The 15581-nt window shown below is 42.4% G+C and overlaps 1 protein-coding gene across 5 annotated transcripts in view; it reads left to right on the forward strand.

Annotated features, from left to right (window-relative positions):
• TENM4 (teneurin transmembrane protein 4) overlaps positions 1–15581 on the forward strand; it is a 593977-nt gene that overhangs the window by 457969 nt on the left and 120427 nt on the right. For all 5 annotated transcript variants that reach the window (XM_021382894.1, XM_021382902.1, XM_021382887.1 and 2 more), the window contains one exon: positions 13586–13771. In XM_021382894.1, coding sequence (XP_021238569.1) covers positions 13586–13771 — 186 coding nt within the window. The remainder of the gene's footprint in view (positions 1–13585; positions 13772–15581) is intronic.

Here is a 15581-nt window from a genome sequence, read left to right on the forward strand (position 1 = left end):
GATTTAGGTTACAGATTTAGAAGAAATTTTTACTCAGAGGTGGTGAGGCCCTGTCTCTGCTCCCCAGAGAGCTGTGGGTGCCCCATCCCTGGAGGTGCTCAAGGCCAGATTGGATTGGGCCCTGGGCAGCCTGATTTAGAGGTTGGCAACCCAGCCCACAGCAAGGAGTTGGAACTAAATGATCTTGAAGGTCTCCTTCAACCTAAGCCATTCTATGATTTTATGATTCAATGATTTGCAGATATGTCTAGATAAACCTGGCCTCGTTGCAGTGGGGAAATAGTGTGGGTCTCCATAGGGCAGGCAGAAGACCAAGTATTTATCCACTGGTTGAAAAGCAGTCCTCCATGGCTTCACTGCTTTTCATAGTCTGGAAAGTTGGATCAAGAGTAAAATTAGCATGGTGCACATACCCATCTTTCTGACTGCAGGGAAAACACTTTCTCAAAATTTATTGTGCAGCACTTTGAAGTCAATGGAAAAGCTGCTCCTTGTAGGAGTATGGGTCAATTCATGTCCATTTACAAGTAATATTTAGATTTAAGATTTTCTATCAGCTAATGGTAATGGCTGGATTTTTTAGTACCAATCTTGTTGTGTGAATTAACAGTGGATAAAGTATTTCAGAAAGCACCCAATAGACCACCACAAAGTTGTGCAGTTCACTGAATTAAGCATATTTTCTACATCCTAATCAGTAGATAAGGAGACCAAGTGGAATGAATTTTTAAAGAGGAAAGCCAGAGCAAATGCGTCTTTATTTTCCAGTGCCTTTTTTTCATCTGGAATTGCGCAGATTATGGCATGCCCGTGCACACATACACACAGAAACATAGTTCTCATATATCTTACCAGACAATGTCATATCCCATTGGTCAAACAGCACCAGGGTTAACACAATATGTGTGATAAAAATTGATTTCCTTGGGCTTATTGGTGTCAACCTTACAAAACAAAGTCTCATGTTAAATTCATGTCATGCCCAAGGCCACCAAGATAAAAAATCCATCCTCGGAAAATGTTCACATAATTCCTCCTCTAGAACATCAGTTTCTTCATTTAGGGGTAAGGATGTCTCTGTAAAAGCTGAGTATTACATCAGCTGTCACATGGAATATAGGTCTGTTCCTGTCTAAACGAGAGTTGCTCCCCCTTTAATGCCTGGGAAGTCACTGGTTTGTCTTTTTCTTAGATTTAAAATGCATACAAGGAAGAACAAGAGAACTAACCCTCAGGATATGACATGTGAAACTGATGAACATCCATATATTTTAGATTGTAATGACTTAAGGGAAAGATCAGCAACAGGCTGTGTGCCCCTGTAAATGGTCTTCCTTAACTAGGAGCTTGTTCTCACATCCCTTGGAGTTCAGTGAGAAACATTAGTCTGGGGCAACTGAAATGTTGGGCTTCAGAAGTAGACTTCACAAGATACCATCAAAATCTGATCTGGTTCAATACTCAAGTTGCAAACCTACTCCCAAAAGCCTTACTTTGTCTCTTAACGGTCATCGAAAGCCAGGAAATGTTTTGTACCAGCAGAGATTTCATCCTCAGCCTTCCAGAACCGTAACATGCTGATCTGTGAACTTGTGATCTTCCCCATTTTATTTGTGTGCTGAGAAGTTTTCTCTCTGAGGGAATAAAGTATGTGCAGCACTGAGCTCATACAGAAGGCTATCTGAGGCTCTGCTTTGTGAATTGGGAAGGAATAAATGAATTGCAAAACACAAAGGCGTTAACAAGAAACTTATCATTGCACAACGTAAAGTGTTCGATGTCATTTGGATTGTGGGGGCAGATTTTAGCTTACCCATTCCCAAGATGAACTCCCCTTTAAAGTCTTCTAAGGTTTTTATTAAATATAATAATAATAATAATAAAAGACTAAAGCCACCAAAACATATGAAATAAAAGTATTCAGGAATACCCTTTTACTCCCTTTCCCTTTAGGTGTAGAGACCCCTGTGTGATGGGGAAAAAAAAAGTAATACTTGAGATGAGCTGTAGTTATTTTTGCTGAGAGTCCAATTCTTCAAAAGTCAGAACATCACTGTGGTAAGCCAGTGAAAAAAACAATGAAAAACCCACATGGTAAGGTGGGGGAAAAATCTCCCAGTAGAACAGAAAGTAGAATCATAGAATCAGCAAGGTTGGAAACGACCTCCAAGATCATCCAGTCCAACCGTCCACCTACCACCAATATTTCCCCACTAAACCATGTCCCTCAGTACAACATCTAAACGTTTCTTGAGCATCTCCAGGGACGGTGACTCCGCCACCTCCCTGGGCAGCCTGTTCCAGCGCCTGACCACTTGTTTGGAGAAGAAAGTTTTCCTAATGTCCAACCTGAATCTCCCCTGATACAACTTGAGGCCATTCCCTCTGGTCCTATCTCTGGCTACGCAGGAAAAGAAGCCAACCCTCATCTCACCACAACCTCCTTTCAGGTAGTTAAGGTCTCCCCTGAGCCTCCTCTTCTCCAGACTAAACAATCTCACTTCCCTCAGCTGCCCCTCCTAAGACTTGTGCAACTTATGTTTCAGATATGAATTCACACTTACAGCCTGATTGTTGAAAAATAGGCTTAGCTCATTCCCCTGGGCAACCAGAGATCCATCAAACTTCTCTCATCTTTGGGATCTGTTTAGGATCTTACTTTTAGCCACTTTTCTGCTCACAGCAGTCCACTCGGTGTTGATCAGATACAGGGACCAAGGGAGAGACTGAAGGAACTTAAAACTTGCCTTCTAGCTTTTGCTTCAAACTTGGCCAAAAACAGTGGAAGTGGTGATATCATCGTCTGTCTCTGGCCATTAGATCACAAAATGTTTGGTCTGATTAGATCATGTCTCAAGCTTAGAACAGTGTAGGTTCAGTGGTGTGAGAAGCAGTCCCTAGTCTTCAAGTTCCAAGTTGTGGACCCCTCGAAGGGCCATGGGAAGACTATTCCATTCTCTGTTTATTTTCTACAATAATTAGAGCTAATTCCCAGCACACCAATTTTAGTTCAGCATTCTTTCCTTTCTCCAATGTGACCTCAGCAGTCGCACCATGAGCTCAAAAGTTCTTTTTGTTTGGATCAATTGCATTCTGTGTTGTGGACTTATCTGACTGAAACAGCATGATATACCAGACTGTGGGGTTTGTGTTAACTTGGGTAATATAGAGAATAAATGATTTACAGCACCACAACAAGCTGCTATGCTCCGTGGTTAAATCAAGTCACTGTTAAAGCAGCATGTTTTGAGGATGGCTAAGCAATTTGCATGTTTGCTTGTATCACTCAAAATGTATGCATCTCCGATGAACAAATTTTGGCTACTTCTCTGCTTTTGAAAGGAGGAGCCTTATAGTTTCTAGACTTAAATCTTTTGACCACATAGATGTCCCCATCGTTTTGTGAGTCTAGAGCTCAGCTTCAGGATATTCCCTCTTTTTACAATAATATTGCTGGAATATCAACAAGATGGACACTTGTGCATAGTCAGACTGTGCCTGTCATCTACCCTGATAGAGTTAAATCAAGACTCTCCCTTTTAACTTCACTCATTTGTCTGGGAAAGGATGGTTCTACCTACCATGGCATGGCTTCTGCACTGGCATTAAGTCAGTTCCATGTTGTTTGTGGTGGGTCGTTCCTGCCACTTTGTCCCTGCTTTCTGACCCCACTGGAGCTCATGTTGACTAGAGTTTCTGCAAGGGGTTGCTGAGTGTTTCCAGCTTTCTAGAGTCATGTTTCATTCCAATATAAAATGGATGAGATGATATATTAGGGGAAAATATCTCAGAGTCAGTAAAATAAAATAATATTTTTTAAAAATAAACAAGTGAAAATAACCTAAGACCAGTGATCATCATACAGTGTATCAATGGCTGTTGAAGACCGGTAATCCATGATTTAATAGCCTGACTGAAGTGGATACAATGGATTTAGTATTACCTCTCCGTCCCCTCCAAGTTCCAAAACGTTCATGCTCTAAAACCTATTGTCACAATTTGCACTAATGAGCACTTTTCTAACGATCTTGACTGATAAAAATTTGAAAGGGCTTTGGAGAAAGAATTTCTTTTCCATAAAGGTGTTCCTTCCAGACTGGTGTTGAGGCGTACTGGCAGCACAGAGGATACATCCCATTGGCATGGATAGACAGAGACATCTGTGGATACGTCAGCCCCACACATTTCATACGTGCTCTGTATCTCTTGCTGACAAAGCAAGGAGAAAGGTTAATAACAATGAAGTTTCAAAGTTCTTTGGTAATAAGTTGTCTGAGGTAAAAGAGAAACCTGTATAGTCATGCTGAGCTCAGAGTAAGGGAAGCCCAAGCAAATCTAGCTTGTAATTACTTCTGCACACACATTAGAAAGTGCCGTTAAATTTATTTTAGACAAAACCAACCATCATAGAATTAAGAAATAAATTAGTTCTTTTTAATGACTGTAAGCATGAGCAAAAGGCTTTACTGTCAAATGATCTCTTCATGGACACAGGGAGGAAATTAAAATCAGCCCGGAGAAGAATCCGTGTTAGGAACTTCACTGAATAGATGAGGAATTGTTCCTTCTCTGGGAAGCTTTAACTCACATCCCAGAAAGCACAGAGATCCAATTAAACTTCAAAGAGAAAAACATAATCCTGTACTTTGGGATATTTATTTTTACTCAACAAATCTTAGCTCCGAGACTGAAGGCCATCAGTACCTGGCATTTCATGTCCTGCTATTCAGCAGCGAGAGACAGTTTCAAATAAAGTTCAGAATAATAAATAAGGGAAAATTGACAGGAATACAAAAGTAAATCACAGCTATAGAGGAGATGCCACAGACAAAATGTGATGGTCAGTCGGTAACATTTAAGGCAAGGATGAAAACTGGGTATAAATACTGTAGAAAATAGAGGCAGATAAAAGACAGCAGACCGGTTCGATGGCATTTCATCTCACAGAGTTAGAGCGTTTCAGATGGAAACTGGAAAACCTTTATGCAAATATGGAGCAAGCTGAAATTGCACTTAGAAGGGAGATTTTTTTTTTCTTAAATTCATGCCAACTGTACCACTGTATGTTGTGCAGCTGTGTGGGTTGGGTAAGAGCTTTGATCCATCACCATGGGGATTGCTAATGACTCCTTCTGTTCTCACCGTTGCTCTTCCCTAAGAGTCCCCCCATGCAAGGTGCTGTACATTTACAGCATAAAAGCATCAGTCTTGGAGGACAAACAGATATTAGTGGTTGGAAATGACCGTACCCAACTGATTCTGTGCCCCTTTTAGAGTTGGAAGGCGGTTCCCAGGGCACTTAGGAGGCGGATCTCCTGGATCTGCATGGCACCAGGGGAGCAGCTGCTCTAAGGACTTTTAATCTCCAGGTTAGCTCAGAGCCACTGAGATTCCTGGTCTGAGCCCCCAGAGAGAAGACACCTAGAAGGGGATTTGCAGAAACCTTTCAGTTAAACACAAGGTTGCTTATACAAGCAAAGATCTAAATACCAAGAGGAGAATGGAGGAAAGAGCTAAAGCAGGGTTAAGCTTTTGCGTCTAGCTGAGGGACACAGATAGCTGCCTTCTTTTAGTAGGGATTTCCACCAGACTTGCTCGTGGATAGATGCTCCTGCAGGGCTTCAGGAGCAGCAGGTGAAAACTGAGGTACCCCAAGTCACCATTCAAAGCCATGCTGCAGGTCAGTGCTTTACCCGGTGAGGGACAATAGCAGAGCTGATGGATTCATTTTCTGTCTCTGGAGGGCATCCTTTAATCTCGATTTGATTATCTATGGAAAGAAAAGACATAACTGTTACCTTACAGGTGTATTCTGAGCTATGCAAGATGCACTGAGATCCTTGAGCGAGGCAGAAATTTGTCTCAGTAGCAGTGGTTTAACTGCCCTCTGTAAAAGCAAACAGCTTTTCTACTTACTGATATAAATAATAATTACTCAAATATTAGTATTACTTACATAATTCATAGATTTTAAATAAGAGCAAGTAAACAGCTTATTTGTATAAAGGCATTAAAAATGCAGATCTTGCTTACAACTCTTAAATTTATTGTCCAAGGTAATAATTATCACTTATACATTCGTATTACTTCAATAATCAGCACATTTTAAAATCAGTAAGTCAACAGTTTGTTTGTATAACGGCATTAAATTATGCAGCCCTCACTTTGGGTCATAAGCTCTGTAAGAAAAGAGAAGTGACCTTCAATCAGAGACACTGCCACAATTTACAGGACTGCTCCCAGTGCTTACTGGAGAAGGATGCTCTTCAGAGGATTCCCTTCTGGGGTGGCACGCTGCCACTGGGATGGCAAGGACAGAGAATTCAGATCTCTCTTTTTGTGCTTTGTCTTGCTCTGCAATCTAAGCCTCTCCTTACAATGTTTCATAAAAGATGTTTTGAATAGCTAATTAGCGTTGTGCTTTCTTCAGTTTCAGCCCAGGAGTTCGTATGTCACTCCAGAGTTATCAAATCACATAAACGAGAGTTTCATCGCCCTGGAAATGGTGTTTCATTACAAAGCATGTATTTAGCACTCGTGCTGATTATGGACCTGTTGTTTCTCTCCATCCACATCTCTGTATCAGATGCTTTTCCCAGAAACTCCCCATAATTTGCCTTCTAAAGCAAAGGCGGGTTGGGAAAACAAGGCTTAGCTCTTCACCAACCACAGCCTTTTAGCTCTGAGCGGTGCCTCCCTCCTGTGCCTCTTTTCTGGAAAAATCTGTCTGAGGCTGAAAATTGCCTCGGATGAGCCAACTCGGAACTGGAAAATCCCAGTTAAGACAGATTTTTAATTATTAAATTTTCTATTAATGTGTTGAAGGTCAGTGGAACTGCCCCAGTTTTCAGGAAGCTCTGAGCAATTTCACCTGATCTAATATTTTAGCACTAAATCCATATTTATTAAAGGATTTAGCAGGCAGGTCAGAAGCTGCTAAATCTCTGATTCTGCATCACATGAATGCTAAAGAAAATTTTTCATCTGCATTGCTGTTCTCTAAGCTGGAGAGCTTTAAACTGTTGTCAAGCCAATTTTAGGATTTTAGGGTAGAGGTAAACATGTAAAAATGGATTTGCCATAAATTAAGCACAAATTGACATCATTATCCCTTTTTCTCAACCCAATTCTTTAATGTAATGTGAAAATAATATGAAAGTCTGGATTATTCCACATCCTGTGTTGGAAGCTACCGTGTCTGTGATATCAATTAAAAGGGGCAATGAACAAAGCATTACACAGGTGGCTAGTGTTTGATAGATTTCTTTTCCCATTTTTCTTCTGAAATATCAAAGGCAACACAGCAGACATTTTATTCTTAAGGGGACAGAACTGGGTCAGTTTTTAGCAAGATATGCAAAAAAAAAAAAAAAGAATCACGTACAAGGTTTTTATTTGTATGAGTAATTGCTTTAGTGTTCTTATTTCTGAACTGCTGTTAATGGACTGTGACCTCATTACACCTGGCACAGTGCAAACACAGAACAAAAAGCATAATCTTGGCCTCAGATAGCTGAGATCCATAAGCATTAAGCAAACAGCAGCAGACAGAGGCATGCTGATGAAGGCAGAATAAAACCAGAACACAATTTTGGTCCATGCAATACACAGCAGTTAAGGTACATCAGTGGCCACTGTCAAGATTCTGATGGGTTTCCAAGGTGGTTTCAGATTTTTAAGAAAGCCCTGAGCAATACTGAGGCAGCTTTACAAACCAGTGGGAAGAAGTGTATTCTCAAATATTGAGGGGATAAGGAAAAAAAAAAAACAAAAGAACCCAACACATTTGTCCAAAAACTAACCAGCACACAATAGTCTTGTCTCCTAGGCAGGCTCCCAGCTGGAATGAGTGGTGGTGAAATAGAGTAGGTCTTGAAAACAAAAAAACAATTAAAATCGTGTTGATTATTTGCCTGAAAAATAACCAGAATCCTGTTAGAAAAAGAAGAGATCAAATCTCACGTTTCTTCTGGGGCTGTTAGCTGACAGCCGGCTGAGCATGGGCCAGCAGTGTGCCCAGGTGGTCAAGATGGCCAGCAGCATCCTGCCTTGTGTCAGCAACAGTGCAGCCAGCAGGACCAGGAGCTGATCGTCCCTCTGCACTTGGAACTGGTGAGCCTGCACCTTGAGTGCTGTGTTCAGTTTTGGGCCTATCACTACAAGCAAAAGACATCGAGGCCCTGGAGGGTGTCCAGAGAAGGGCAGTGGAGCTGTGATAGGTCTGGAGCACATTATGGGTCTTATGGGGGGCAGCTGAGGGAAACAGGATGGTTCAGTCTGGAGAAGAGGAGTCTCAGGAGAGACCTTATCGCTCTTTACAATTCCCTGAAAGGAGCTTGTGGCAAGGTGGGGGTCAGCTTCTTCTCGCACGTAACTCATGATATGATGAGAGGGAATGGCCTGAAGTTGTGTCAGGGGAGGTTCCAATTGGGTATTATGAGAAATTTCTTCTCAGAAAGAGTGGTAATGCATTGGCACAGACTGCTCAGGGAGGTGGTGGAGTCACCGTCCCGGGAGGTGTTCAAGAAAAGAGTAGATATGACCCTGAGGGATGTGGTTAGTGGGCATGGTGGTGATGGGTTGATGGTTGAACTGGATGATCTCTGTGGTCTTTTCTAACCTTAATGATTCTGTGATTCTTTGACTCACCATTCCTGAATGGCATTACCTTCTTCCAAGAATAATATCTGTGGTGCACCTGAGGCCTCCATGGTGAATCACCCAAAACTCAAAGTCTAGGTATTTATTTCTTTCAGAGGTGCATGGATTGATTGTGCCTTGTAAGGACAGCAAGGTACATATCCACATTTAGAATTGGGCACAGTTTGCAAAACTCCCAATTTGCTCAGAAGATCCTTTCCTTCAAGGAACTGCAGGCAACTCTATGGGCTGGATGGCAAGATGAAGTAAAACACAGTGCACCACTAGGAAGGGATAAAGCATGGCTAATCTATTCATACAAACTGTAAAGGAGATTAGAGATGAAAGGAAATACTTAGTCACCTTTTGGGAACAGCTGGTGTGAAAATATTTAACAGACAATGCTTTTATGCACAAGCACCGCATCCTCACTAAGCTTAAATAGGCTGAGCAATGTAATGCAGCCAGCCAGTCTGTGAACACTAGTACAGGAGAATTAACAGCTTTCCTTCTCATTTGCTCACATAGATCAGATGTTAGCTAATCATGTCCTCTAATTTCAACAATGGAATTGGGAAATGTACCAAAAAAGTACAGCTTGTATTAAGAACGGAGGTGGCAAATTGGGGCTGATAGACAGAGGAACGATTCACCTGTCCTCTTCTGCAGATCAGCCTCAGTAGCCTCCAGCTGCCTGAAAAGACCTGGATTTAAGTGCAGATCCATTTTGATCATTCCTTTGAATGCCACCAAATAAAGTAAAAGCTACTCGGGCGGTTTAATCACCTAAGAGATATCTGTGAGCGTTTGGGAGCTCTGTGTTTAAGGGCTGATGCGTACAGCACGATGTGTGTTGTAGGGCTATTTATATTGGATGGTTCCCATCTATCTTTAAACTGGCAGCTAAATGGAAGATTTAGTTTTGAGAGTTCCTGGCTCCTGGTTCCCTGTCAGAAATAATTAAATGCATTTTAGGGAGACTGTCGTAAGTAGTTTGCTTCACAAGTGTTTTTCACAGCTGAGGTTCTTTATTACAGTTTCTGGGGCCTGGGAATGCACACCAGTTTATATATCCCTTATATATGAGCTGTGTGTTCACAACCTGGATCTTGCACTCTCTAGTGGGACGATTGGGGTCGCAGAAAGTGGGAGATGAACCCCAAAGCATCATCAGCATTGCAGTTCTGGGCTGGGCTCAGATCTTGTTGCAGGCCATAAACACATGGCCTCGGCCTGTTCCCTGGCAGCACATTGTCTGAGAAATGGTTCAGTCGAGATGTAAACATCCCCATGGGTTTTCCATCCCTTTTCATAGGAGTGTCTCTGCAGAGATTTTGCCTTTCAGAAAGTGCTTTTTTTATTTAATCTCTTCACCGTTTTTGAATGTCACTCCATTATCCTAGTTTCACACCTTTAAATAACTCCAAGAATGCTTCTGAATATCACTCAAAATAGCCTCCTTTTGTCCCTGCTTTTTCTTTCTTTTTTTTTTTTTCCAGCCTGTAGATATCTTATCTTTCATGAGCTGTCATTTCCCTGACAGACAGGACATGAGACATAAGGATATCCAGGAGGCCCTGTGCCACTCACAGAGTTCACATGTACATGTAGACAAATCACTTTGCTTCTTTATGCCTTGTTTTTCTGTGAAAATGGAAATAACAAAATATAAAAAATATCCGCTACTACTCGAACTGATTAATACCCCCGCACTGAAGTGAAAATATTGAATAGACAGCAGTAAAGTCTTTAAAATGTTTATATGGGCTTTTGGAGTCCAAAGGGGAGAAGTCCTCCAAGTTGCCAATTTTCCTGCCCACCACTGGAGATATTTTGTCTCTTTGGAATTTCAGAGCTTCACAGTCCGCAGTGGAGATTATTTTCACTGCACATCAGTGGGCTTGACAATGTCAGTGGTATTGCCATTTTAATTATACGACCTGAAGGTCAAAGGTAGGGAACAGGACGTAACGAAGGTGAGAAGTAACTGAGATAGTGTCCTCCAGATTGCTTGGTGAGCTGAGAGCAAGCAAAATTGCATGTTATATTCTAAAGAGGAGGTCCAACGGGATCTTATCAGTGTCCATAAATCCTTGCAGGAGGTGCCAAGGGGATGGAACCTGGCTCTGCTCAGTGGGGCCTGGAGGCCCCGGGCACAGCCTGGAGCCCAGGAGGTCCCTCAGGACACCAGGCCGCAGTGCTGTGCGCAGTGAGCAGAGAGGGGCTGGGGCTGCTCCAGAAGCTCCAGAAGCTCTGGACGTGGTGCTGGGCACCCTGCTCTGGGTGTCCCTGCTGGGGGGCAGGACCCTGAGGTGCCTCCAGCCTTTAACATTCTGTGATTCTGTGAATTTGAGGTATAAAGTTCAACGCATTTGAATAAAGAACGCAAACCAGCAAGCTGAGGAGTTGCTCCAGTCCAACACTAGAGCAGTGCTGTAGTGAAAGACTAATGAGGAGCAGCAGAGGCTACAGCAGTACTTTTCTGATTTGGGTTGAAATACCAGCAGTCTCAAACTGCACTTTCTTGAGGCATTTCTTCTCAGCTTGTTGGAATTTTAGCATCGTAAATCTAGCTTTCAATTTTATATCTGCAGTTTCCTTTATCCTCCCCCAGATTTTGTTCATCAGGTCAGCCAAGGAAAACCAACTTCTTTTTCCAGTGCAGCTTTAGTACTACAGTAACTGACACATCCTATATGTTCACGTACCACCCTGATCAGCCCACTCTCCATTGCAGTGCTGTCAGGCACTCAGGGAGTGAGGGAGTCAGGGAGAAGGGCAGAAAATGCACATCTGGGCTCCAGCCCTAGAGCCTTGATAATTGCACCATCCCTTATGTTTGAAATGGGCATGGTAGTATGATATTACCTCCCTCACATCTAGGAGCTGAGAAAATCAGTGTCTCAATGCCAGATGCAAAGTAAAAACTTCTGAAAGCAACACTAGAGTCCTTCTGCACACATGACTTAAGCATTTCACAGTGTAACTTTCACTTCCAATGAGATTTATGTTAGATTCTCTAACATTTAGGCAGCAGGTAGTAGTTGCAAAATATTGCCTCATATCCATGATTTAAGCACCCAAGGTGCCCAAATATTTTTGCAAGTTTACCTCTAAATGGAACAGACAAGTTCTCAGTGTCCTAAAGCACATTTGAACTCCACAGTTCTTTCATTAGAGATTTACATACGTAGAATCCCTCTCCTATGGGCTGGCACAAAACTTTCCTCTCAGGGAAGGGTATGTTCCAACCGCACAACACGAGTGTGTCAGAATCCCTGAACAGCCCAAGCTTCCTGCTACTGGCAGTATTAATTAGCAAAACACTAACGCGAACCTAAGGAAGGCTGAATTTCAGTCAGGTGTGATGTTAATGCAGGCTGAGCAGCTTTGAATATTTTATGTGCAGCCGGTGACCTGAAGTAAATGTCTTGTATAATACCAGTCTCCCCGCCACCACAAGCCTCGAGGCCTGAGTTCTGCACTTAATACGCTCAGAGGCACTGGGGAGGGGCTGGCACAGACAGTGTCTGGGATATTCACTCTGGGGAAACAGGAGTGGAAGAAAAGAGAGAAAATGTGCTCTGCAGGGTACACTAGTACCCCTTCATGGGCTTTCAGCCCAGCTCTGCTCAAAATTTTGTCTGTTCACATCTTCTCTCCATTCTCCCCCAAAGGGAACTGTGTCCCTACCCCATACGATCTATAAATGGCTCAGTCAAGCAAAGGGTTTGAAAACAAAACGTTTGGGAGAGCTTACCCCAGTTTAAGGTGAGATGTCAGAGAGGAGGCAGATCGCCTGATAGTCCAAAATACACTCTGAATTGCCACTGGGACTGAAAGCAGAAGAGTGCATTCTGCATATGAGATCAAAAAGTGAGCGGCCAGGTGATGAGAAGAAGAAATAGATTCATTTCATTTCATCAGTGGTATAACACAATGGTGGTATTTGGTTTTAATTTTTTCAGTGAAATCAGTCCTGTGTTGTAGTGACCGTAACAGATGCTTTAACACCTAAATCATGGGTGTCTGTTCTCCACCAGACCTCAGTTTTTCCAGACAAGCACAGCGCAGATGAAATACAGTGCACTCCCCAAATCCATGCCAAGGTCTTGTGAGGTTTTAGCCAAATGCTTGGCGCTGGGTCAAAATATTATGCGTATCTGTGTCATGGTGCTTACTGGGGCTCACAGAGAGTGGGAAACGCCAGCACCTCTGAAAAGCCAAAGTCCTTTAGCTCTTCTCTTTTTCAAGGGTGATTACTGAAATGCCCAGTCCTGACTCCCTACTTCCATTAACTCCAATAAGACTTGGGAACAAGCACCATCCTACAAAACCCAGATCGTGTAGCTCATAGAAAGAGCATGGAAGTATCTCCAGATGCCTGAGAAGGGATTTTTAATGGGGTGATAGGAAAACAGAGACGGAGCAGATGAGCATACTCAGCAGAAATAGAAATATTCTCTATTAATATTAGACAGAGAAAGGATTTAATGAATCCCATCCCCAGAACTGTGGGTTAACAAGCCATAAACAGGCTCTGCCAGCACTTAACTTCAGCGTCAGTAGTTTATCAGCACATTGTTTCCACACTTAACCAGATTTTAATTAAATGTGACTTTTGTTCTGCTTATTGGAAGAGCCTTCCCCTTTGGATTTGGTGATCACAAAGGCTTGAGGAGTGCAAGAGAATTAGAAAGCAAATAGGGGGATCAATCACAGGAGACCTCTGCAATCCGCGTCCGTCCTTTTTTTTGTAATATACTTATAAGATTCTTATTGTCGGGAAGGATTAGTGTTACGGGCTCCAGGAATTCCTTTCATTGCCCCGTAAGGCGAGGTAGTGAAGTGTGGCTGCTTTTCTTCACAATAACATTCTGGATTTTCCCCCCTCTCCCTTCTCTCTACCCTTATCCCCTCCTCTCTCTTCTCTCCTCTCCCACAGAGATCTGTGCAGCAGACTGCGGAGGACACGGCGTTTGCGTCGGAGGCACCTGCCGCTGCGAGGAGGGCTGGATGGGCACAGCCTGTGATCAGCGAGCGTGTCACCCACGCTGCAATGAGCACGGGACATGCCGGGATGGCAAGTGTGAATGCAGCCCGGGCTGGAACGGAGAGCACTGCACTATTGGTAGGGAGAAAGAAAAACCGACTGCTTTTCAAAGAGTAATCGATGATCAGGGAGGAGGAAAGACGCATGCTTAATTGAATATGTGTGACTTAGTGTAGCATGAGCACCTTTGTTCTTGGATTTCAAGTTCTGACATCATACATTTTCACGTGGGAGCAAAATGTCCTTTCATTTGTTGATGACATGGTGATGTGTGTTTTTTATTATCAGACTCTAAGTACACCTATGTGGTGGCTGATGTAGAGACAGGCTGTCAAATGGCAGCCAGGTGCTTTTCAAACATCCCGCTTTGCCTCTCTCAAAAGGTCTTTTTGTGGCCTTCAAGACTTCTCCCTTGTATGTTGGCAGCTTTGAAACATGCTTCTGGTTTGAAGTTTTCTTTCCCTTAATTTGCTCCATTATTTGCACTGCCCCATTGCTTGGAAGCTGCAGTCGGGCAACTTCTGGCCGGTATTGAACGCTGCCTTGCATGCCCCCTGTCTGCTCTACTACCTTTCTAACCATTTCGTTGTCCTCTCTATTTGGTTCTGTATTTCTCATGCACCTGGCACTTACCTTGAGCTCTTGGTGGAATTTTTTTTTTATTAGCAGTAAGGCACCACCAATATACCAAAATCATGCAAGAGATGCAGTTCCTACATTAAGCAGTTTGCAGCATCATTTATGAATGGGCTTCTGTTTGCCTTCCTCCTTCATCTCACTTAACTCCTTGATGCACTTTCCATTTTTCCTTTTCTTCTGACAGTCACACGTTCAAACACTTTAGTCTCCATTCCATAGTCACACTATAAAATCAGGAGCATTATAACTCCCCAGATACTGTTTGTTTTACATTAATGGAAAACTAATTGAGTTAATCCGGTTCCACTGTCAGTAATGTCTTTGTGGACCTGAAGAAGCTCAGCTGACTTTAGAAGAGTTATTTCAGAGGGAGAATTCTTCTCCAGGCACTTTGTTTTAATCAACATTTTTAAGATAAGGAAATCTACCTCTACGTGTCTTTCCTTGTGCAGTGATACCTATAAATCACACTACAACAGGATTAACCACTAGCAACACCTGGACAAAAGCTGACGTAGTTACCGCTGTAGATGATCAGCTCAGTTACATGTAGGCATCCACTGGTGTTGCTTGAACATCAGGTGAGCTTGCACACATAAAGGCAGGCGGGAAACGAAGCCTGATCACAATATTTTAATTCCAGCATTAGGGTAATGGTTCAAACCGTATCTGTGGCTCGATTCTACTTATCATTTATTTATGCTAATGTCACCCTACCACATTATGGTCTCCGCATGCATCCCTTAATGAAAAATATCTAGCTCTAAAAACTTCCTCTGTCTCATTAGACATTACATTCTTTCTCCTTTCTTGTCTATGTCCCTAGCAGCTTTCATTTCTTTTCATGAGGAAGGCATAAAAAAAAAGGAAAAAAAAAAACCCTCTTAAATGATTTTAGAATGAAAAGGGAGCAGGCCTGTGTTAATTGGAATCCTGTGTTTTTGTAATATTATTTTATAGCCTTGTGTTCAAGCACTTTGATTTGGAAAGCTACACAGATTCATGAAAGGGTTTTAAAAGAAAAAAAAAATTGGTTAAGCAAAAGGCTCCAAATGCAGGCGACAATTTTATGTGAAAGGCATTTATGCACACAAAGTCTGATTCATTCCCTCAGTGCCATTTTATTAATTCTCTTGCAAAACCAAAATGCCACTAGTTCAGTATATGATATTTCTCCACACCACTGATATGCCCGGGCTGATTTCAAACAACAAGCTTTTCTCTTTCCTGGTAATTAAATTTACCCCAT

Source organism: Numida meleagris, chromosome 1, assembly GCF_002078875.1.
Source record: "Numida meleagris isolate 19003 breed g44 Domestic line chromosome 1, NumMel1.0, whole genome shotgun sequence".
Classification (NCBI taxonomy): Eukaryota; Metazoa; Chordata; class Aves; order Galliformes; family Numididae; genus Numida; species Numida meleagris.